The 23,431-nt window shown below is 46.3% G+C and overlaps 2 protein-coding genes across 2 annotated transcripts in view; both read left to right on the plus strand.

Annotated features, from left to right (window-relative positions):
• The first annotated feature begins 2,397 nt into the window (after positions 1–2,397).
• On the plus strand, positions 2,398–4,033 carry mid1ip1a (MID1 interacting protein 1a). The gene has a single exon (XM_080019435.1). It carries the CDS (start codon positions 2,749–2,751, stop codon positions 3,229–3,231), a length of 483 nt encoding a protein of 160 aa, XP_079875561.1. The 5' UTR covers positions 2,398–2,748; the 3' UTR covers positions 3,232–4,033.
• Positions 4,034–6,501: 2,468 nt separating this feature from the next.
• Positions 6,502–23,431, plus strand: part of LOC307244407 (cyclic AMP receptor-like protein A) — a gene marked incomplete at its 3' end in the record, with an annotated part of 36,772 nt that continues 19,842 nt past the window's right edge. The window contains exons 1-9 of the mRNA XM_080019555.1: positions 6,502–6,630; positions 11,159–11,211; positions 11,683–11,737; positions 13,138–13,194; positions 13,364–13,424; positions 15,113–15,200; positions 19,110–19,199; positions 19,875–19,913; positions 21,073–21,094. Coding sequence (XP_079875681.1) covers positions 6,550–6,630; positions 11,159–11,211; positions 11,683–11,737; positions 13,138–13,194; positions 13,364–13,424; positions 15,113–15,200; positions 19,110–19,199; positions 19,875–19,913; positions 21,073–21,094 — 546 coding nt within the window. The 5' untranslated portion in view covers positions 6,502–6,549. The remainder of the gene's footprint in view (positions 6,631–11,158; positions 11,212–11,682; positions 11,738–13,137; positions 13,195–13,363; positions 13,425–15,112; positions 15,201–19,109; positions 19,200–19,874; positions 19,914–21,072; positions 21,095–23,431) is intronic.

Consider the following 23,431-nt stretch of genomic DNA (forward strand, 5'->3'; position numbering starts at 1 on the left):
AAACCCTCTCCCCGGGGGAACCACAGCGAGTCATCGGAGGGGGGGTTTGAGCGGAGGGGGCACAGCTTGAAAGCTCTGCTGTCAAGGAAGCAAAACAAGCCTCTCGTCCTTTCTATAGTCCCCCACTCCAGCGCTGGGCGGCGATCCCGCCCCCCCTGGGAACAGCTGAAACTGAAAGTCCTCAACAGGTCGGTCCACTGAATCACTGGGAGAGGGGGGCTACACCAACAGAACAAGGACAAGGGACGGGGAAATTTTGATTTTGAAAGGGACATATCATACATTTTAAGATGGAGCCAGAGAAATGAGACACAGACTGACCGAGCCTGTTTTGTCAAGTCTGGGTGCATTCTGCCCATTCCGTTTGAGACACACAATTGTCAAGCGCTGATTCACTCGCCAACTTCCGAAACTAAATGTTCCCTCATCCTCGGAATGCGGTATCTGTGGGGCTCTTGGCTGTGTGCCCGCCTCTCTCCTCTGTTTATTTTGGTTCTTTTTAAGGTGTCGTCTCCCGCCGTCCTCCTCCTCTCTCCTCCCCACCTGCCCCTGCCATCCCCCCCCCCCCCCTCCCCCCAACCGTGCTTTCTGTATGCCATGTTGTTGTGCTTCCCGTGGAATTTGCTTCGACGCCAAATCTACATCTCATGTTTCCGAAAATATATGGCGACATATGTTGACTCCCTTTAGCCGACGTCCCCAAAAACAGTTGACAAGAAGTAAAGAGGACAGTTGCTGAAAATGTATACTGAGGGTCAAGTGTCAAGAGTAACGTAACAGTGTGCTATTTGGGATGCAACTGTTTACCAACAGGTATGATTACGGGTAGGAAGGTTGGTGGAGGCTCCAGGGGGTCCCAGCAAAATCACTGATAGTTAGGTTGAGGTTAGATATTTACATTTTATATATACACTTCATACTTTGTTCAGACACTTGTCTATAGTAGAACAGTAGGTAACCATACATACATACATACATAAATACATAATAAAATAACACAAAACAAACGATATTGTTACACTGTTCTAATGTTAAAAATAAATTGTACATTAATTATGGACAAATATCAAGGTTGGAGGTTGTTTTTATTTTCATAAGAACACTTAAGCAGCAGCCGGCCACAATATTGTACAAACAAGACAAAATAGGAAGAAAAAACATCTTAAAAAGTAAACAACCGAGCATAGGCAGTGTATTTACAGACTGCACAGTAACTATAGAAAAATGCGCATAAATCACTGCGCTAAACGTGACAAATAAACTATAATTAAAAGGAATAAAGAGCGCGCTGCGACCCATTAGGGCTCCCTCGCGCTGACTCGTGACTGGTCCAACCTAGGCTTTGTCCCGCCTCCCAGGCGGCGGCACGCGGGCCACCTGATTGGCCGTGCCGGGAGCCCGAACGGTGGGCCGATGGAGCGCTCATGAATATTCACGCCGCGAAGCCCCGCCCCGCCCCGAGCCCAGCCGAACAGCGGGCGGGATGATGTCATCCCCGTCGGCTCACACGAGTGACGAAAGGCTCCAGGCTTCCGATTCGGCTCTTGACGAGTCACATTTGGCAAAAAGAGTCGGTTCGGCTTTTTTTGACCGACGAACGAGAGTCGACAACTAAAGTCAACAATTAAAGTCAAGATTCAAGACTCAAGGTTTTTATTCGTCACATACATATACATACTTTCATACGTATATGCAGTGAAATGTAACGCGACGCGCCCGGTGATAACACACAATATGTCCTAATAGCCCAACTAACTTGACTCCTAAAACGTAATACGGTAAGTCGAATACTTATAGACTAAAATAAAAACATATAGACTAAAATAAAATACAATAAAGTGAAACAAAATGAAATAGATAGAGGGAATATGCTTATGTATACGGAATAGGCAATTATGTACATACAGATATGTGCATTAAAGTGGCAAGTCTTGTCAAAATGATTGATTTGGGCGGAATAATGCAAAGTGTGGGCGCCAGTAGATCCATTTCGCCTGAATTCTCTCAAACCTTGTACAGAAATGCAAAGTGTGAATATGAAAGAATTGACTTCTGCCAAGACTTTGTTTTGGTGGAACGCGTGAGTGTGAACAAACTTATTACTTATTTTTAAGTGTATTTGTTTGTTTGTTTTTTTCCTTGAACTTCAACTTAGTCCTCGGTCATTATGTTCACTCGGGGGGGGGGGGGGTCCACACGTCGCCCCCGAGGTGACTCCCGAGGTCTATAAAACATCGGTTCGCTGCGAAACGACTCGTTCACGGTGCCGCGTTCCACCCGGACCCGACGGCCGATCCGCGCACGGTGAGGCGAACCCGCTGTCGCTGAACTTGTGCGGGAGTTGGAAAGAACGCCGAAGCCGAATAACTCGCAAACCGCGCGTTTCAGCCTCGCGAAGACGCGGCGGTGGTCGCCCCTGGAAAACGAGTGTGCCGACATATTTCGCTGTGTGCTATTTCAGGTCAGCGGAGCGGAGGGGAGGAAAACCTTGACAAACAGGTTGTGGCACCGCCCCGCGACGCGAAACCACCTGCTCTATAAGAGCCAGCGCGCCCCGCCGGGAGGAACCAGGAAGAACCAGGGCGCCGAAACTCGCAAGCGAAAGAGCGATCCGCGCTGCAGCAGCCCCGCCTGGAAGCCGCTCGGAAGGGAATTGAGAGCAACGCAAAAAAAAAACAACAACCCGGCTCCGTGCACTTGACTGTCTATTCCGGGCGGAGAAGGAAACTCGAAAAAAAGAGGGAGAAAATGATGCAAATGGCAACCGACAGCCCCGGCCAGAAGAACTCCCTGTTCAACGCGATGAACCGCTTCATCGGCGCCGTTAACAACATGGACCAGACGGTGATGGTGCCCAGCCTGCTGCGGGACGTGCCGGTGGATGGGGACAGCGAGCTGAGCTCGATGAAGGCGGACATGGACGACGGGGACATGTACGGCTACTACCAGCTGCTCAAGTCCATCCGCCTGGACATCGAGTGGGGCGTGCGGCGCGCCGCCGCCGAGGAGCGGAGCAAGATGCAGATCACCCGCATGAACTCGTCCGCGTCCCTGGCGTCCACCTCGTCCACCTCGTCCGAGGAGGAGGAGGACGACGACGACGAGGAGGAGGACGGGGACCTGGAGAAGCAGTTCCAGTTCCACCTGACGGGGCTTCAGGGGGTGCTGTCCAAGCTGACGAGCCAGGCCAACTCCCTCACCAAGCGCTACAAGCAGGAGGTGGGCATCTGAGGGCCGTGGTTCGCGGATCGCGTTCTGGTGGTCGATCAGGAAGACCATAATGAACTGAAAGTGACTTCTCTGACCGGCCTTGAAGCGTTCCCTGTCGTCACATTGAATGGCGGAGAAGGGGGAGGGGGGGCAGTGTGGGCCTAATGTGGTGTTGGTCTAACTGTGTGTATAGAACTAGGGTGATGTGCTGTATGCCCGGGGTTCATTTCTTTGCACTCTTACAAGGTCTGAGGCACCCTGAGTCTCTTAATGATGGGCCATGCCTTCAGCCCGAACACAAGACGAAAAGTAATATACATTTATTTAAAAAAAAAAAAAAAGAAAAAGGTATATCTATTACCTCGCATTGTATATTGAAAAGTTACTGTCTATTTTTTTTCAGAGAAAGTTTTAAAAGTCGCTTGTATGAATGACCAGACTGTACATTTGGAACACCCCGACAGGGGAATGTTGACATAGGACTTAGTTCCTGTAATGGGGCTAACGATGTCAAGTGTTTCTAAATATGTCTGTATGACGAGGACTACGTGTGTGAGAATCATGCATGCATGGAAGGAGGCAGATGCTTTTGCTTGCAGCCTATGATCTCCCAATGCCCTACATGATCAATGAAGTGGAATCTGCTGAGAATTCATCTGCATAGAGAATAATGAAGCTGCCCATGAGATGTATGGTTGCTTTCTTTCATTACCAAGGTATTATTGGAGAAAATCCAAACGTCAATATAGGCAAAGCGTATTAAACGCTTTTTTTTTTTTTTGTCACATACTGGTATGTTTCTGAAATAAACCTTTTTAAACAAGTAATTCATAATGAATGCTATTTTTTTTAATTTACTTTTTATGGTAGGGTTGGGTCAAGATTTGCTTACCGCTATAATAATGAGGCATCTGTATGACCCATTATTTTTTTATTGTCATTCCAAAATGTAATCTACAGCATTAACTGGTTCCATATGTCTTATTTATTCTATCGAGGCATTTTAACAACTCAAAATTTTGTGCGAAGATCATCAGAACCACCTAAACAGATACACCACCTTCATTGCACTTTTTTAGCTAATACGATCATTCTATTTACCGGCTAACTTATTTTGTGGTGCATTATTACGTCCTACTGTAAGGTGTTTACAAATAAGGTGTTTGTGGAAATCTCTATGGTAATTAATTGCAGAATCAAGGTTGCAGGGAATTGGTGTCCTAAAAATGGCAGCTGGTTCTCCCAGTTCTCTGCTAATCTTGACAGTTAGTGGAGGTTATGGAATGCTGCTCAACAATTTAGCTTGAGGCGCTAGACCAGAGGTTCCGTACCACCACAGGGCCGTGAGAAGGTGGATGGGGGGGTGCCCTGTTTTAGCCTGTGCTTTTTATTTTAATTTTTTTGCGCCCAATAATTATGAGCTTCCATTAAGGCAAGCGAAAACAAATAAACACAGCGTGTTTTTATTGTAGATCTATTTATTTGACTCAGTTTCCTAATTTAATTGAACAAACAAAGCCCTGTGCGCAATGGGGAGACTTTTTCAGTCACACTCACCCCCTTATATTAATAAAAATGTTGGGAACCCCTGTGCTAGGCAACTGACTCCCTGGTTGTGAAATGCCTGTGTAAATACACATGATAGTGAATGTGGATAATCAACATGCCCATACACACACACACACAAACTGGTCGCAGTCCCATCGTATGAAAAGGGGAATACCTTCTGTTCTCTTTGTTTACTTTAACTTCACTTACAGTTTCTGTTCTGCCTGTATCAGCTTTTATTCCACAAAGAAAAAAAAAAAACCAAAGTTGAAGCGTGAATCTACAGTTGGATTTTAATTAGCGCAGGTGCACAATAGTAAACTTTGAATAATGTTGAGTTCCAATCTTCCGCAGACTACCCTGGATGTACATAGGGTTACGGAAATAATTAAGTTTTATTTATCTGTGAGACAGAAAGATGATTGTGTGCACATGGCTAGTTACGTTGTTTCATTCCCCATTTGAAACGAGACAGAGACATGACAGTTTACCTCATTACTCTTAGTGAAATGAGACAACTGACTGCATGCTTTTATAGGCCACAAAATGGAATTGAGTTTCAGAGTCACAGTGGGACGTGGTGGGACACACTTCAGCACATACCTGCACGGAAAATACACAGCAAAATGAACAAAGCAAATTTGCTGTGAAAATGCCCTATAGATAACTTTTGCATGTCTTTATTTCTCTGTGTTGTATAAAATGCAAACAATATCAGTGAGTGCCAATTGTGGGGAAAATGGGGAGTTGCATAGATACAAAACTCACAAATTGATTTCTGCCTACTTTCACCATGTAACATCTAACATTATATCCTTCTCCGGGAATGAAACAATTTTTCTACAACTGTCTATAACTCAACGCTATACAACTCTGTAAGATCCTCTAAAATGTGCATCTTACAGTGTTTTGAGTCCAAACAATATTTCTTTGTTTTATGTTCGCGCCTCACACATGTAAGTCTTCATTAAAATGCATGACGATGACAGAAAAGATTCAACACGATAGGCTTCCATGAATGATTTCTACCTATTATTATTTATTCACACAGTACAAAAAGAAAAATACAAATGCACAAGGAAAAGTCTTGCTTCTATCTGACCATGTTAGGTGTTCCCAAGGAAAAATCCAAACATCAGTTGTTTTGTGGCCAATAGGTCAAAATCAGCAGCAATAGTACAGCGAAAAGATTGGTTCTGCATACAACAATAAACACAGCATTCCGATGCCATACCCTAACATTACAATAGTCATTTAAATAAATATAAAAAAAAATAGAGTCATAAAACATAAATGAAACCAATAAAGAAAAAAATCAAAAAGAAAGTAACACATAAGAGAAAGTTATTCAAAAGAAGATTTATAGTATTATTATTATTATTATTATTTTTTTTAAATCTATTGCCTTTTTGTTTTATTATTTGTTAGAGATAAGTTTTACATCGTCAACATAGGCTACACAATGATGTTTTTACTTCTATGTTCTTAGTTTGGACAGAAGAGGAATCGTGATGTCAGAGTTACGTTTAATAATTACCGGAATACTATAAACAGTCATTTACATTCAAGTAAGTGGGGATGTGACCCCAGATCTATGTGTATTTTATAATGGAGTAGTAGCAATTTGTCCGAACTTTTTTTCCACCTAAATTGTTGGGACACACTCTCGCACGTAAATATTTATTTTGTCCTTCGCTGCGCACCGTAGAACCAGGAAGTATAGCCGAGTGTGTACATGAAAAAGGGAAATATATATTCCATGCATTTTCTCTCCAGTTTATTTGAGCTAGGATGGATATGTTGAATGCCCAGCCACTAAGTAACGACACACGCTGCAAATTATTTAATACTGTTTCAGACGACTATCGATGTGTAAGTAACGCCAGAGCAGCTTTGATACGCGAAGTTAGCTTTATAGCTAACGCCATACACACTGCTAGCATGTCGGCTTTATAAGAGCTGTCACAAGTCGTACACCATCGCCTGTTCGCGATTATTTGACGAGATCGCGATTTTTAATTTTGTTTTGTAACGTCATTAGACATTTGAGCCAATATTAGAAATGTCTCAATACATAGAATGTGAATAAGGTGATCAGGCTTCCCTGAATTGAATGAATTGTCTAGCGAAATGTTTGTTCCAATAAATGGCTCATCTACAACAGGTAGAGACTTGTATTACTACAAGTTTTATTGTATACCACTACATTGGCTTAAAATGAACCAAAGTGATGTGAGTTATGAGATAATAGATACAGATGTCTGTGTAGATGGGATTTTTTGAAAGTGAAGAGTAAAAATGAAATTCTTTCACGGTAGTGGTAACCACCATGAACCCGGAGTAACAAAATGATCCTCTATTAAGTGTCCAAAAGGTGTCCCTGTCACTAAAAGGGTCACCAAAGATTGTGTTCTCAGAGGGAATGTGAAGATGGAATCCGGTCACCATTTTTAGAGGATCACTTCCACTCAATTGAAAAGAGAAAAAGCAAAAAAATACAAAATGTACAACAATGGAAGGTAGAAAAAGACGGTCTGGGTTTCACACAAGATAGTTGCAAGATTTTTCTGTGGCAGTTTTTCGCCTTCCGAGCCATCTACCAACTCAAAAAATGCTGACCGACATTCATCGTCAAAATGCAAGTGATTTCCCCCCCCTCCCCAAATATTGCGGCTTGCTCCAGCAATGTCACGTCAGCTTCACATTCCCTATTGTAAAGCAGTAACATTCTTTTCATTCAGGCTGAACAAGCTGTTTCGGTGGGTCGTTTTTTCACAGACCTTAACTTGATTGGCTGAGAGTGACAGGGAGCCTCTCTCATCTCCTGCTTGGTTGCTTATTGAGCAAGGTGTCACTCAAATTAGGTTAGGGGAGAATCTATTCTTACAGTAATGAGGTGATATTCGCAACCCAGAATCTCTACCTTGTGTATACCTGGCATTATGATGCATCTTGGGTGATTGGTTTGTAATTAGATATCAAATAACTATAAAAATACAAGTCAGGTAATGTAGCTGCACTCAAGAGGTATTTAAAATTGATTACATTTAGACATTTAGTCATTTAGCAGACGCTTTTATCCAAAGCGACTTACAATTGTTCAAACACCGACGGACGCAGCCATCAGGAGCAATTAGGGGTTAAGTGTCTTGCTCAAGGACACTACAGCATGCTAGCAGAAGGAGCCTGGGATCAAACCAGCAACCTTTAGATCACTAGACCACCAGCTCTACCGCCTGAGCTACCATCCCCCTTGGATTGAAATCCAATGGGTTGAAATGCATTGTAGAAATGCATTATAGGTGTAAGTTATCAAAGTTGAAATGCATTGGACCCCTTTAACCGCCTCCTCATGTGCAGTTTTTAGAACAGTGCCAACAAATGTGCGGTGCAATCTCTTCGATTTAGGAAGTGCTCAGCTCAACATCAAGGCATGCGAAATCACAAGTAGCGGAGTGATTACCATGTTGGTCGGTGCAAAAAGGGGAAAAAGTCATATATAGGCTACATTATATTTTAATGGCAGAAGATTACGTATGAGTGAGTTAGTGTTAATTCACGTTTTGAGAAGGAAAGGGCATTGGAAATTACATCTGGTCTCTAACGATCCAGTTAGAGTTGTGAATGCCAGTGGTTAACACACCCGCAATGCAATCTGTAATACAAATCACATGTTAATGTCCAGTCTAATCAGACCCCATGTCAGACCTGGGGCAATCTAAATCACTTGTTTTGTATGGTGATATTTCCGGAGGGGAACCCTGTCAGAATGACATTTTAGGCTAATTTCACATTCCTTGCAGCATTCTTAGCAACCCTTTAGACCACAGAAGTGACACGGCATTTGGAAAAACAATTGATAGCAAATCTTTCATTTCATTGCACCAATGTTTTTAAGGCTGACGTTGATTTTTAATCCAACCCTTCTCTGTCAATACAGATATTTAGTCCAAATGTCATTTTGCACATGTGGACATGCAGTAGAAGAAAACTGGCAGGTGGTGAAATGCTGGCAAACTAACATAGAAAACACTTTTGATAGCTTTAGGTCATTTTTGTGGACAACGGCACTCTCACCGAGAGGTGTAAGTGTCTTTAGAGGAAAATTGGCCCATCAAACTCAAGCTGTGCATCCAGCCATACAGATGCAATGAGACAGATTCTGATTCCTAAGCCCAAATATTCCGACACCAATTGTCCACAAATACATTTGTGCATCCATATGCTTGTATGGAAGGTTCATAGCTATGCACTGGGTGAAAGCAGCCCGCCCCCCACTGCTCCCTCAGGAAGAAACATTCCATGTGTGACACATGTTTTGTAAAAGGTGACCATGCCACTGCATACACACCAGCTAATGAGGCGTGCAAGACTCTCATCTCAGCTCCTTCATACCAACTCGCTCCATCCGCCCTAGGCATGTTTGTGTGGAGCCTGCCGCATAAAACCTTTCCCCATTCTTGAAATTCTCTCTTTAGCTCTCTCTGAAGTGTATACACACAAAGCGTTCAAAATTATTATGCAAATTATATTTTTCTCTGATATTCCAAAATAGTCAATGCAAATGACAGTCATTTTCAAGTCATCAACCGTTAGGGTATAATTCTAATGTTATTGAACAAACCTCCCAATGATAACAGTATTTTTTTTTCAAAAATAAGCTCAAAATGCACTGTTCCAAATTATTATGCACAACAGAGTTTCAAAACATTTTATAGGTTGTAAAGAACTGAAAATGGTCATTCGTTGAATTTGCAGCATTAGGAGGTCATTTACTGACATCAAAAGCTATTTCAATCAAAAACATCTTAACAGGCCAAGTTACATGTTAACATAGGACCCCTTCTTTGATATCACCTTCACAATTCTTGCATCCATTGAACTTGTGAGTTTTTTTTGAAGAGTTTCTGCTTGAATTTCTTTGCAGGATGTCAGAATAGCCTCCCAGAGCTAGTGTTTTGATGCGAACTGCCTCCCACCCTCATAGATCTTTTGCTTGAGGATGCTCCAAAGGTTCTCAATAGGGTTGAGGTCAGGGGAGGATGGGGGCCACACCATGAGTTTCTCTCCTTTTATGCCCATAGCAGCTAGTGACACAGAGGTATTCTTTGCAGCATGAGATGGTTGCATTGTCATGCATGAAGATGATTTTGCTACGCAAGGCACGGTTCTTCTTATTGTACCATGGAAGAAAGTGGTCAGTCAGAAACTCTATATACTTTGCCAAGGTCATTTTCACACCTTCAGGGACCCTAAAGGGCCTACCAGCTCTTTCCCCATGATTCCGGTTCAAAACATGACTCCGGCACTTCCTTGCTGATGTTGTATCCTTGTTGGGACGTGGTGGCCATCCACAAGTTCATCCATCTGGACCCTCCAGGATTGCACGGCATTCATCAGTAAACAAGACTGTTTGAAAATGAGTCTTTGTGTATTTCTGGGCCACCTGCAACCGTTTCTCCTTGTGAGCATTGCTTAGGGATGGCCGAATAGTAGGTCTATGCACAACTGCAAGCCTCTGGAGGATCCTACGCCTTGAGGTTCACGGGACTCCAGAGGCACCAGCAGCTTCAAATACCTGTTTGCTTCTTTGTAACGGCATTTTAGCAGCTGCTCTGTTAATCCCATGAATTTGTCTGGCAGAAACCTTCCTCATTATGCCTTTATCTGCACAAACCGTCTGTGCTCTGAACCAGCCACAAATCTCTTCACAGTACGATGATCACACCTAAGTTTTCGTGAAATATTGAATGTTTTCATACCTTGCCCAAGGCATTGCACTATTCGAGGCGTTTCGGCAGCAGAGAGATGCTTTTTCTTTCCCATATTGCTTGAAACCTGTGGCCTGCTTAATAATGTGGAACGTCCTTCTTAAGTAGTTTTCCTTGAATTGGGCTCACCTGGCAAACTAATTATCACAGGTGTCTGAGATTGATTTCAGTGATCCAAAGAGCCCTGAGACACAATACCCTCTATGATTTTAATTGACAAACAAAAAAATTAATGTTTATGACACTTAAATATAATTTGCATAATAATTTGGAACGTGGTGTAGTGTTGGATCAGTGCCAAACAGGGTCTTGATGCTGTACTTATGCAGAATATCAGACAGGACAGGTTTCTGGCCTGTCAACACATTGTTCTGAACAATTTATCTGTCGTTTTGCCAAGTTTGTGTCACGCAGGCCCTCTGTGCTTTATGGTGGTCTGAAACACTGTAGGTCAAAGATGTGTTGATATGTCCACTGCGCACACATACACACAGACTGTTCAGAACTGAGGATTATGCTCAAAAACCACAACTGTCTATGCTTGGATTATAACCTTTATACATTTGACCTAGATTGATGAATGTGATTCTGCTGTGGCAGAGACTGATGTATTGTTTGTTATTCCATAGGCGGTTATTTTAACAGTAAAGAGAGCCACGGGCACCTTCTCATTAGTCGGATGGTGAGTATCTGCTTACAAAATCTTCTTCAATACTAATTTCAAGACGGCTTGGCTTTAAAAAAAATAGGGATCAGCCATTACTATCCCTGTAAGAAGACCTCTTTAACTGAAGATGCTCCTGTTTGTGTGCTCCTGTCTGATATTGAGAATCAAAATGATTGAATATTGTTGAATGTAGTGCAATGTTGTTTATTTGCATGTCAACATTTTGACTGGTTGGCACTTGATAATCAGAAATTGTTTTTTGGCCTCGTAAATTGTCCCGTAACAATTGCTTTGACAATGGGCATTTTGGGGAAATAGATTTTAAGTCTTTATTAAAAGATTAAGTTGTTATAGGATTTACAGAGATAAACACTGCAATGGGATTATGCGCTCGGGATCATTTCAACCGGCCGTCTGTACACCAATTATTATCTTCGGAAATGGGATGAAACACCTGATTGTCGTCTCTCTCTCCGCTCCCTTCAGTTTCCTTATGCTGTTTGTCATCTGGTTGCTACGCAGATACCACTCTCTGGCTCAGGTAATTTGTAATACGTGCGTGCGTGCATGCGTGCCTGCGTGCGTGCCTGCGTGCCTGCGTGCCTGCCTGCGTGCCTGCGTGCGTGATGTGTGTGTGTGTGGTAAAAGTCATTGTGTGCGTTTGCCTGCTTCGATGCCATAGGAAATCTGCTCAATTAGCCATGACAAATCGTGGCATAATTGAACACAATTAAAATGCACAGATTAATCAATTAGGGTGTTAATTGACTCATGGCCTGTCTTTGAAAATGGATGCACCCCACCCCTCCATTTGAGGTTAGCTGTATAATGTTATGTATGTGTTCAAACTGGCTAACATCCATGGTTGTTCCTCTGTCAGATCTCCAAAATAAATATGCATTTGTCTTTGATTCGAAAAGGTTTGGATTTCGCCGACTTTGCCGCCAGACTTACCCAAATTGTGTGTGTGTGTGTGTGTGTGTGTGTGTGTGTGTGTGTGTGTGTGTGCGTGTGCGTGTGCGTGCGTGCGTGCGTGCGTGCGTGCGCGCGTGCGCGCATTTGAAGCCTGCCCAGCCCGTCTGTCGGGTTTTAGCGGCGCGGTGCGTTATCCTCCTAATCTGAAGTAAATGGCGGCTTAGCGTGCAGCTCCGACGGATCCTATTACCTCTGGTCCGCGGAGCGCTCACCACCAGGTCGCCGCGCCCCCCCCCCCACCTCCACCACACACACCTCCAGTCACATCCAAAGGTTATCCGTCAGTCGATAGTCTTTAGAGCTCTCTGCCCTCCTCACCCTCCATCCTCCCATTCCCCCAGCCTTGCTCTTTTTCATTCCCTCCCTTTCCTCCTGCCCTCATCAGGATGCAAATCAATCACTGTGTGTGTGTGTGTGTGTGTGGGTGTGGGTGTGGGTGTGTGTGTGTGTGTGTGGGTGGGTGGGTGGGTGCACGCGCGCGCATCTGTTTTCCATTTGTGCGATAGCTTCTCAGCTCGCGACTCTACCTCTTTGGAGCAAATCCTGTTATTGCTGGCGTTCAGTCCAAGTGGTCCCAAAAGAAAAAAAAAAAAAGAATCCGGAGCGGCCAGATTATCGTTTATTTTTATTTTGTTTATTTTGTCGGAGAGAAGAGTTACATTTTATCAAAAAGTTCTCTCCCTCTCGGCAGAGATTATTTTTTCTACGTTTGCCGAGATCTCCCGTCACCTCTCTGACAATTCCTGTGATCTCTGTTTCGTAACATTTAGAATTTTCTGAAAACAATGCAACAGGGGTTTTTTTGTTGTTTTTTTGTTGTTTTTGGGGGGGGGGGTTCTAGTCTCCTGCATCTATTTTCTCCTCTAAAGATAACCACCCCCCCAACCCCCCCCCCCCCCCCCCCCCCGCCTCTCACCTCCCCATCTCCTCTGCTCTGTCCCTATTTCCATCTCGCTCTCTCTGCAGAAGATGATTCTGAGCCTGACAGTAGCAGCCTTCTTTGACAGCGCAGCATATGTCATGGTGAGTCACTCTGTCCTATTCCAGGTACCCCCACCCCATACACACACACACACACACACACACACACACACTGAGACGCACGCGCGCACTCACTGACTCACGTGCGCGGGTAACTTCAATTTTGGGGCGGATGTCAAAATGTCTTCCGATGCTGTGGTGTCTCCCCCAGGGCGAGTCCCATCCCGAGGGCTCCCTTTGCGACTTCCAGGCCGTGTGGCTGACTTACTTTGGTAAGAAGAGATTTGTGACTCTGAGACAGCTTGCCACACACACACACACCCTAACACACACGCACACGCACACACACACACACACACACACTCCTGCCTGCCGCTCACCAGCGACGGACATCCGGGTCACGCTCCAGGAAATGGGTTTCATTAAGCGCTCGCCTCCGTTTTTGCGCCGTTAACCCCGTTAGCCTTGATGAGCGCGGGTGTCCTCGGTTCGACGGCCGTTAATGAGACATCACTGTTGCTTCTGTACGCAGCCGCAAACAGGCGCCGACTGGAACACACACACAACCACACACACAGACACACACACGCGCTGCCGCGGTTCAAGCAGCCACACATACACTAATGCGGGATAATAAGCAGTGAGCTGGCGCTGCAGGGCGAGTGTGTGTCGTCTCGTCTTAGCGGCGGCGGTGCTCTGATTCACAAGCATCCGGCAGTGGGGCTCCGGTGTCGCAGCCAATGTAAATTCCTGTGTTTATTTTCTGCCACGTGTTTGAAACGGCGGGTAAGGCAGACGGGAAGGCGCTGGGTGTCGCTGGGTGTCGCGGGGCTCGTAGCGCGGAGCCGCGAATGCTCCGCACACGCCCAGGGTTCCACTCCGTTATGTACATGGTGTTTACCGCCACCGCTGCTGACGGTGATTGAGCGGCCTAATGACAGAGAAAGCAAAAGCCCTTTCCTTTTTTTCTTTTTTTTTTTCTCATTTTTCTTCTTTCACTCACGGCGCAATATTCTTAAAGTTCATTGCGTCCAAGGGGTGGGTGGGTGGGTGGGTGTGTGTGTGTGTGTGTGTGTGTGTGTGTGTGTGTGTGTGTGTGTGTGTGTGTGTGTGTGTGTGTGTGTGTGTGTGTGTGGGGTGCATGCAGAGAGGGGGGTTGCCTCCATCCGTGTGAAACTGGGTATTTTGAGTATGTGGCTCTGGGAATCCATCACTTTGACGGCTGGCCCAGCTTGTCCTGTCAAATACAATAGATAGACACACACACACACACACACACATTCACGCGTTTCACACACACACACACACACACACACACACACACACACACACACACACACACACATTCACGCTGAAACGCAAGCACACAAGAGTAAAAGAGTGACTGCAGAAAAGGGGAGGCTGTTGAAGGCTGTGCCGTGCCTTCCTCCCTTGTGCTCGCTGCTGACTGCACTTCTTCTTTGCTTTTCCGCTTTTTTTTTTTTTTTTTTTTTACATTGCAGCACATCCGCTATGGGCTCGACTCTCTCTCTCTACTCCCTCTCCCTCTCTCTCTTTTTCTCCCCCTCTCCTTCTGTTGCTCTACCCCCACCGTTGCGTTATCTCCCCCTGTTTTTCCATAGTTCATCATTATCTCTCTTTCGGCTCCCCCTCTCATCCATCACCATCAGCCACAAGTTTCCCTCATATTACTGCTGAATGGGCCTTCATTTATCATACAAGGAAAATACATGCGTGCATACACTCACACACCCATGCACAAGGGGGCGGACGCTCGTGCGCAGAATCGTGCGGGTGCTTGTCGCGCAGCTGGGAGGTTTGTTGTATTGTGACCTTGCTGTTTGTCTCCTTTTGCTTGCTCTCTCTCTCTCTCTCTCTCTCTCTCTCTCTCTCTCTCTCTCTCTCCCCCCCCCCCCCCCCCCCCCCCCCCCCCCCCCACTCTCCCTCTCTCCCCCTGCAGACTGGAGCGCCCTGGCCTGGGTCTGCCTCATCACATTTAACCTCTACCTCAACCTGGTCAGGGAGATCAGCACCAACAGATACGAGATGTTAGTGGGTGGGGGGGTCGTCTGAATTTGTCTTTTTCTCCCTGTCATTGACGTACTGTGCTGCTTCAGTGAAATGAAGAGGTCATATCATGGTACACTGGTTCAGACGACAAGAAGATATTACTTCAAATGTCCAACAATATTAGGTCTGAAATAGTTTTATTTGAAAACTAGGCTATTGGTCTATTGGTTATTTCCACATAGTTCAATTTCACACACGCACGCGCGCACGCACGCGCACACACACACACACGCATATATATATATATATATATATATATATATATATATATATATATATATATATATATATATATCCCTTATTTGTATTTATCCCTCAGTGGGCTACATTGTGTGTGCGTGCGCGTGCGTGTGTGCGTGCGCGTGCGCACGCTGACACAGGCTTTGGCACCCGTGCGTCAGGTCTCCCCCTGGAGCTTTGACAGCCACCCCCTCCCCTCCTTCTCCTCCCCACTTTCTGTTCCAGACAGACGACGCTCTAATTGAAAAGAGAAAGTGGCAGCCCTTGAGTGCGTGTGCGTGCATGTGCGTCCGCCCGCCCGCCCGCTTGCTTGCGCGCTCGCCCATCTTCCCACTTCACAGCTTTCTGTTTCTGTCGCTCCAACTCCCATGAGCTCTCTCCTGTGTGTGTGTGTGTGTGTGTGTGTGTGTGTGTGTGTGTGTGTGTGTGTGTGTGTGTGTGTGTGTGTGTGTGTGTGTGTGTGTGTGTGTGTGTGTGTGTGTGTGTGTGTGTGTGTGTTATTTTCCTTAATTTATTTTGCGCCGAGAGCCTTTGACACAGACACAAATCCATAAATTGCTTCATGTGCTGTGTAGGTGGTGGGGGGCGGCGGGGGGGGTGCAGTTTTAGAGGAAACCAAGTTTGCATAGCTAATCATGTTCCTCCTATATCCTGCATACGCAATGATGTTTGCGAGCGCGCTGCGTACGTGCGTGTGCGAGCGAGCGAGCGGGGGACTGCTAAGAGCCCCCTCCACATGGGAGTTCTCTGCATCGATTAGCGATAAACCAGACAATATAATGGGTGGTATAACTCAGCGGGGGTGGTGACGGGTGGGGGCTTTATAGGCGGACTTGACAGATGGGGGGGCCGGGACCGCTCGGCCCTCCGGTGCCCTGTCAGAGCCTTCATCACACATCTCCAGTGTCGGGGAGCGGGGGGGGGTCCTTTGTGCCTAGTGTGGTTTATTACATGTGTGTCTCAATGTTTGGTCTATAGAGAAAATAACATAAAATACAAAGTAATATGTAAAACTCTATTAAACTCTATTATATTATAGAATATTAACAGTGAAAAACTATTTTACAATAACAATATTGTAACTCAGGTTTTAGTTTTATTACAAAAATAGTACAATATTACTTCAGAAGAGACCAAAACCACGCTGTGGTAAAAATGGACCTCACTATTAATCCCGGGTTTCATTCAATTATTCTGCTAAATCTTCAGATGTTAAATCTAAAGATATAAAGAGTTGACACTTATCCCTAAAATGTGACTATTCAATTGCCGACAGTTTTGCCACATTTAGGTGACACACAATAAGTTCACATTTAAGGTGTGTGTGTGTGTGTGTGTGTGTGTGTGTGTGTGTGTGTGTGTGTGTGTGTGTGTGTGTGTGTGTGTGTGTGTGTGTGTGTGTGTGTGTGTGTGTGTGTGTGTGTGTGTGTGTGTGTCTGTGTGTGTGTGGCCACGGAAAAACAAGCTGTGGAGGGAAAAAAAAAAGGAAAAATTCACCAGCACTCTAATAGATTGGAGCTTAGCGAGGCGAAAGCGCCAGGGGACCCACACCCAGGTGTATATGCTGTGTGTGTGTGCGCATTCGCGCTCCGTGTGTATATGTGTTTTTGCAGGCGGGTGCGAGTCCTTGCAGCAGCAGCCCTGGCATGCATGCACAATTACCTCTCCCTAGCCCCCCCCCCCCAACCCCCGAACACAACACACACTCCCACGCACACGCAGACAGGCTTTGAAGGCAGAGCGCAATGGTTTATGAATGAACAAATCGCCAGAGGAAATGGAGAATGCGGGATGGATGAACAAGAGCGTACTAAGTAGATGGTTGGGTGTGTGTGTGTGTGTGTGTGTGTGTGTGTGTGTGTGTGTGTGTGTGTGTGTGTGTGTGTGTGTGTGTGTGTGTGTGTGTGTGTGTGTGTGTGTGTGTGTGTGTGTGTGTTAGTGCGCGCGTGTGTGTGTGTCACAGAAGACAGAGAGATAGAAATGAAACCGGGGAGGCTGTGAATTGGGAAGGAGGGGGAAAAAAAAAAGAGAAGAGATTGGGTCCCAAGAGAGAATACTATATGAGTCTGTAGATGTGTGTGTGTGTGTGTGTGTGTGTGTGTGTGTGTGTGTGTGTGTGTGTGTGTGTGTGTGTGTGTGTGTGTGTGTGTGTGTGTGTGTGTGTGTGTGTGTGTGTGTGTGTGTGTTAGATCCAGAGCATGGCGGTCCTGCTGTGCCTCATTAAGCCCATGTTGTGCTGCGCTCCGGACCTCGTCGTCGTCATCTCCTCCTCCTCCTCCCAGCGCCGCCACTCTGCGGTGTACGTGACGTGTGTGTCTGCGCGTGTGTGTGCGCTCCACATCGATTTCCTGACAAGCCTCCTCCCCTCGTCGGCGAGCGCAGATTGGCAGCGCTGATTTCACCATTTGTATCCTCTACCCACCCACCCCTCTCTCTCTTTCTCTCCCTCCCTCTCTTTCTCCCTCTCCCTCTCCCTCTCTCTCTCTCTCTCTCTCTCTCTCTCTCTCTCTCTCTCTCTCACGCTTTCTCCCTCTCTCTCCTTCTCCCCAGTTCTATTCATTGCCATTGTCTCTCTCCCGCCCACCGCTCTGGTCTATTTAAGCCACCAGGCATCCATCGCTGTCTCTTGTTGCCCACGTGCTATCACACGTCTGTCCAGTCGAGGAGAGGAGGAGGAGGAGGAGGAGGAGGAGGGGGGGAGGGAGGGAGGGAGGGAGGGGAGAGAGAGGAGAGAGAGAGGAGAGAGAGCGAGAGCGAGCAATAACCCTCAGCGAAGGGGAGAGCGCGCACGCTCCCAAAAGAGATCGAGTTGTGTGTCGGCGTCTCCACTGTCGCTCGATTGACCGCACTTGGAAGACTTCCACTCTATTGACCAGAGCAGCGCGGCTCGCTCTATAACGTATCGACGCCCACACCCCGAGACCAGGCGGCGCACGCCTCATCTGTCACACACACACGCATGCACACACACACACACCGCATTTCATACTGTATAGTATAGTTCCAAAAATGTTTTTCTCAACCTTTTTGGACACTTTTTCATAATTTCCACATTATTTCATTATTATTATGTCTTAAGTTAAATCATTTTTCATTTATTTTTCTTAACCCCCCCCCCCCCCCCCCCCAAAAAAAAAAAAAAAAAAAAAAAGCTTCAGATCGTAGCTTTTTGGAGTTTGCAGCCCTGGCGAATAAATATGCATGAAGTTTAAGAGGGATCCGTATTATCACCAACTAATAGCCGGTCTGCGGTTTAGATTTGTGTATGGCCCATTGAACCACTTTACCATCCTCTGACTGCGTCGAGCCTCGCCGAAGGTAATTAGGATTGAAATTAGCCAGCTGACTGGAAGCCTCGTTTTAAAAGCGTCGTGCCACAAACAAACATGACGTCCGATGAACTCCAAATGCAAAGAACCCATCCCGGAAATATGGATTTGATTTGATTTTATTAAGATTTAGGCTGAGCTTAGGTTTCTGCAAAGGTACAGCAATTGATGAATAACTGTGTGTGTGTGTGTGTGTGTGTGTGTGTGTGTGTGTGTGTGTGTGTGTGTGTGTGTGTGTGTGTGTGTGTGTGTGTGTGTGTGTGTGTGTGTGTGTGTGTGTGTGTGTGTGTGTGTGTGTGCGTGCGTGCACGCACCCAGCTTGTACCACTTCACGGCCTGGGGGCTGCCTCTCATCATGGCTGCCCTGCCCTTGCTCAAGGGCTACTACGGCCCGGCGGGAACCTGGTGGTACGTATCCCGGCAACCTCTCCGTCACACACCGCCGAGACGTCTTTGTTCCTCCGTCACAATAATGGATTTTTATTTGTTTATTTTTTTAACATCTTCGATTCGATATCCCTCCGATTATCCCTCCCAGCGCTGTGCCCCGATAATGCATTTTGTCCTTTTAGTTGTTGTTGTTGTTACGTTTTAAGATTGGCAATTACCGATCTATCGCCGAGCAGCAGGGTGAAGAAAAAAAAAACCCAAAAAAACACTTCCTCCGTCTCCCGGCGCTGTGTAAATGCTGGGGGAGGAAAGGTGGGGGTAGCGGGCCATTTTATTTGTGCTTGGAAGGCAACTCAGGCGGTGAGGTGGGGGGGTTGGGGGTGGAAGGAGAATTGGGACACAGCCTTAATCTCTGGGCTCCGCTCCCTTCCCAGTCTCCGCTTATTAATAGCTACAGCTGCACGCCGTTTCCCCTCCGCAGCCGCACAGCGCTTGCCCGCCCGCCTGCTCTCTCTCTCTCTCTCTCTCTCTCTCTCTCTCTCTCTCTCTCTCTCTCTCTCGCTTGCTCTCTCTCTCTCTCTCGCTCTCTCTCTCTCTCTCCTGCTCGCTCTCTCTTGCTCGCTCGCTCGCTCACTTTCTCTTTTTTTTTTTTTTTTTTTTTGGAAATCCTCCCTCATCTCTCTCTCTCCCCAGCTGGATCACAGACGATCACGTAGCCTGGAGATTTGGGATGTAAGTAGAACCTTTCAGCCCCGCCATCAAAGCGCGCAGCACCCCTCCCACTCCCCCTCCGCCCCCCTTCTTCCCCCTCTTCCCCAGAGGGAATGATGGGAAGGGGAGGGCGTGGTGGAGGGAGAAAAGGGGGGGACAAAGGTCGGTCCCTCTGGAGAAAGGTGAAAGGGTTGCATGTCAAGGGAGCCGCTGTTTTTTTCTCTTCTGTGCGGGGGCCAAGAAATGGTGTGTCTGTGTGTGCGTGTGTGCGCGCATGCCTCTGTGTGTGTGTGTGTGTGTGTGTGTGTGTGTGTGTGTGTGTATGTGGGACACGTCCGTGTCTCCGTCTGCTCTGCCAGATTTAGGCGGAGCTGCTACGCTCTGCGTTTAAGCATTTAGGACAGCTATGAAGGATTACGCCTGTGTGCCGCTTCTCGAAACTGGCCCCAGTCTGCAGGGGCCCCTGCCAATCCCCCTGTGTGCAGTTACTCATACACACACGCAACTCTCACACACACACACACACACAAACACACACACACACGTACACCAACACTTTGCTATGAGCCAAGTTAATCGCGTTGCCGCTCGCAACATCAGCAGGGAATCAATCTCGCTAAACAAATAAACATGCACGTGTTGTGTCCTCACACCCACCGCATGCAGTCGTGCACGCACGCATGTGCGTGTGTGTGTGTTTTTTTTTATCGATGCCGCTGCGCTGCCTGGCCTCTCTTTGGTTTTTCCGTGGTGCGGAGGGGCGGCGGGGGAGCGGGAGGGGTGGGCTTCGAGGATCAGGGAATCTTCATTAGTGCTAATTACATCAAACCAGGCGAGAGATTAGAGGCCGAGGCAGCGGGCACTCAGGAACAACACACACACACACACACACCAGCATCTGACACCTTACCCTGATGGGTGTGTGTGTGGTGGTGGGGGGGGGCAGTGGTGTGTAAGGTCTAGTTGAGGAGGGTGGGTGGGTGGGTGGGGGGGGGGGGGGCAATCAGACGGAGGGGTGTTCCATGTTTGTCTAAGTGTGTGTGTGTGTGAGTGAGGGAGAAAGAGAAACCAGAGGACTAACGGCAAAAGGAGATGAAAGGAAGGGGGTTGCGGAAGGATGGAGGGGGGGCGCGACACAAAATAGAGATTGCCCCTACCCCCACCCCCTCCTCTTTCGCAGTGCAGCCGCCCACGGCCCTGCAGTCTGTCTTCATCAGAGCTCAGCGAAGCACACGGCAGGACCGAGGGAGGGGAGGGGGTGGAGGGTGGCGGCGGGAGGAAGGAAGGGGAATGAGAAACAGCAGAGGACGGCGTCACCGTCTAGAACGGGAGGCTGACCGGGGATGGGGGCGGGGGGGCGGCGGGGAGCGTAGCGGGGTGTTTTGGGTTTCAAGGCTTGAGTCAGCACTCAGTAGTGCTCAAGGTGAGACGAGCTGAGTCACTGTCGGCCGTCAGCGATTTCCCGGACTGCCCGACCGCCCTCCCCTGAGCAGCAAGGATTAAACCTGGCTATATCCCCGGGCATCCTCACAACAACACAGAATCACCTCCCGGAACCAAGCGTACCCCCAACACTCACCGACACGCCGCCGCCACCGGAGGTTTATGCAGTTCTCTGCGGTACGTCGTTAAAGGGTCGCTTCGCAATTTTTTGGGCCAAATGCGTAACAAAGCGTAACTTGGCTGCGGTAGCTCAGAACAGTTAATTTTTTTTTTTAATAAGGCCTCGGTCAGATAGCCAACCTACTGTATCCTAAGACACAGAATAACAGTACAGTACTCTCCCCTTTTCAGAATTTTGCATTGCTTTGGTGCCACCGAATTGGTTTAATCAGATTCGGGTTTCCATCATCCGGGATATTAACTTATTCTGGTGATCTTGATTATTCAGTCCCTCCGGGATTCCGCGATCCTCTGATTGCATAGTTCAATGAAAAATAAACCAATCAAAGCACATTATGCGGGAGAGAATTTTGACCATTCCCGCACTTTTAGCACATAAAAGGCCCAATCAAAAGCGGGTTTGTAATTTTGACCAATTACTCCACTGTTACCGTGGAAAATGGCCCAATGTCCCTCTCTTTTCCTCCTGGCCTCGTCGAATTCACGTGCGAGAAGATGACGGCCTATTGTTGATGGCTGACAGGCAGTAACAATGAACAGAAATCGATCTCATTTGCCAACAAAAATAACAGCTAAAGACCATGCGAAACAATTTCCTCGTTTAATATTTTTAAGTATCTCCAGATTATGGGGGCACGCCTTTTGTTTTTTTATGTTGGAACTCTGAGCTAGCTTCCCTTCTTTTTTGCCCAAGAGCTGTTCAGGAAAATAAACAAAATTGAAAAAGAAATTGTACAAATTGTAATGTTTCTAATTGTTTTTTTATTGTGTATTCTGCTCAAAATCGTCCTAAAACTGAGCCCATATAACTTTTTTATTGCTTTATATGAAATGAACATGAATAAAGAAAATTGCTAAATGTATCGCAGAATTTCAGAAAATCTGCAAAATCAAGCATTTTTGCCCGCAGAAATTACAAATAAAACCTCATGGACTGATTATTATGTTATCTGATGTTGAAATGCAGAACTTTACATTTGGGATGCTTGAATTCATGTTTTCGTATTTAATTGAGTGGTGACTCTGTCCAGTATGACTTTTAGCTTGAGTGGCTTGAGCTTGCCGATGGCTGTAGCATGGAGCAAAGATAACCGCCGCAAATCCCAAATTTGACAAACACAAGAATCTAAATAAAATCTGGAATTGATTTTCTGTGAATTGTCCAAAAATCAAAGAGAAAACATGACATTCAGTCATGTGTTTCATCACCATGTCTAGTGATAAATCAATGCGTTTATGGTCATTTGCAAACCATAAGTTGACCACCTGAAATATGGCACTGCCCTTTTCAGATGAAAACGGAGAGCCACAGTTGTCAAATATCTTAATTTTAGCAGTAGTCACTTGCGTCCCTAAAACGCTCCTCCGCTGTGAGAGTCGTGTCTTATAATGTAAAAATGTGTTAGCTGCAGTAAATCAAGCCCCCCTGCCCCGAATGTCCCGACCACTTCTCAAATGAAATCCACGCCCTTGCTTGAATCTCCCCATTATGACTGGAATATTAATGGCTGTATTAAAGGACCATAGCTGAGTTTTAGCCCGTTTACTAGTCAGCGCACACATTTTACATTACCACCACTTTCCTGATTATAGCTCACATTTTTTATTTGTTTTAAATATTGTTTTATCTATTTTGGGGTTTTCGGAAAATGTGTATTTTTATGGTGAGAAACCTTCCTTAAAATGGTCCCCTGCTCCCATTGGCAATTACGGTATTGTACATTTTGGTCGCTGATGCCTTATAAACTACACATATACCTTTTTAAAATGGAGCAAACATGCACAAAAAACAGCAAAACTTTAACGTTGCATGGCGAGCAGGTGTGACTGACCTGACCCGCGCATCGTTATGGGAGTGGGTTACCGGCGGAAACAATTAACAAACACACCCCTCTTTGTCTGCGTTCCCACTCTGA

This window comes from Zeus faber, assembly GCF_960531495.2.
Source record: "Zeus faber genome assembly, chromosome: 18".
Classification (NCBI taxonomy): Eukaryota; Metazoa; Chordata; class Actinopteri; order Zeiformes; family Zeidae; genus Zeus; species Zeus faber.

What these genes read in the sequence shown, in the direction of transcription:
- mid1ip1a (XM_080019435.1), top strand. Translation starts at nt 2,749, where the DNA reads ATGATGCAAATGGCAACCGACAGCCCCGGCCAGAAGAACTCCCTGTTC.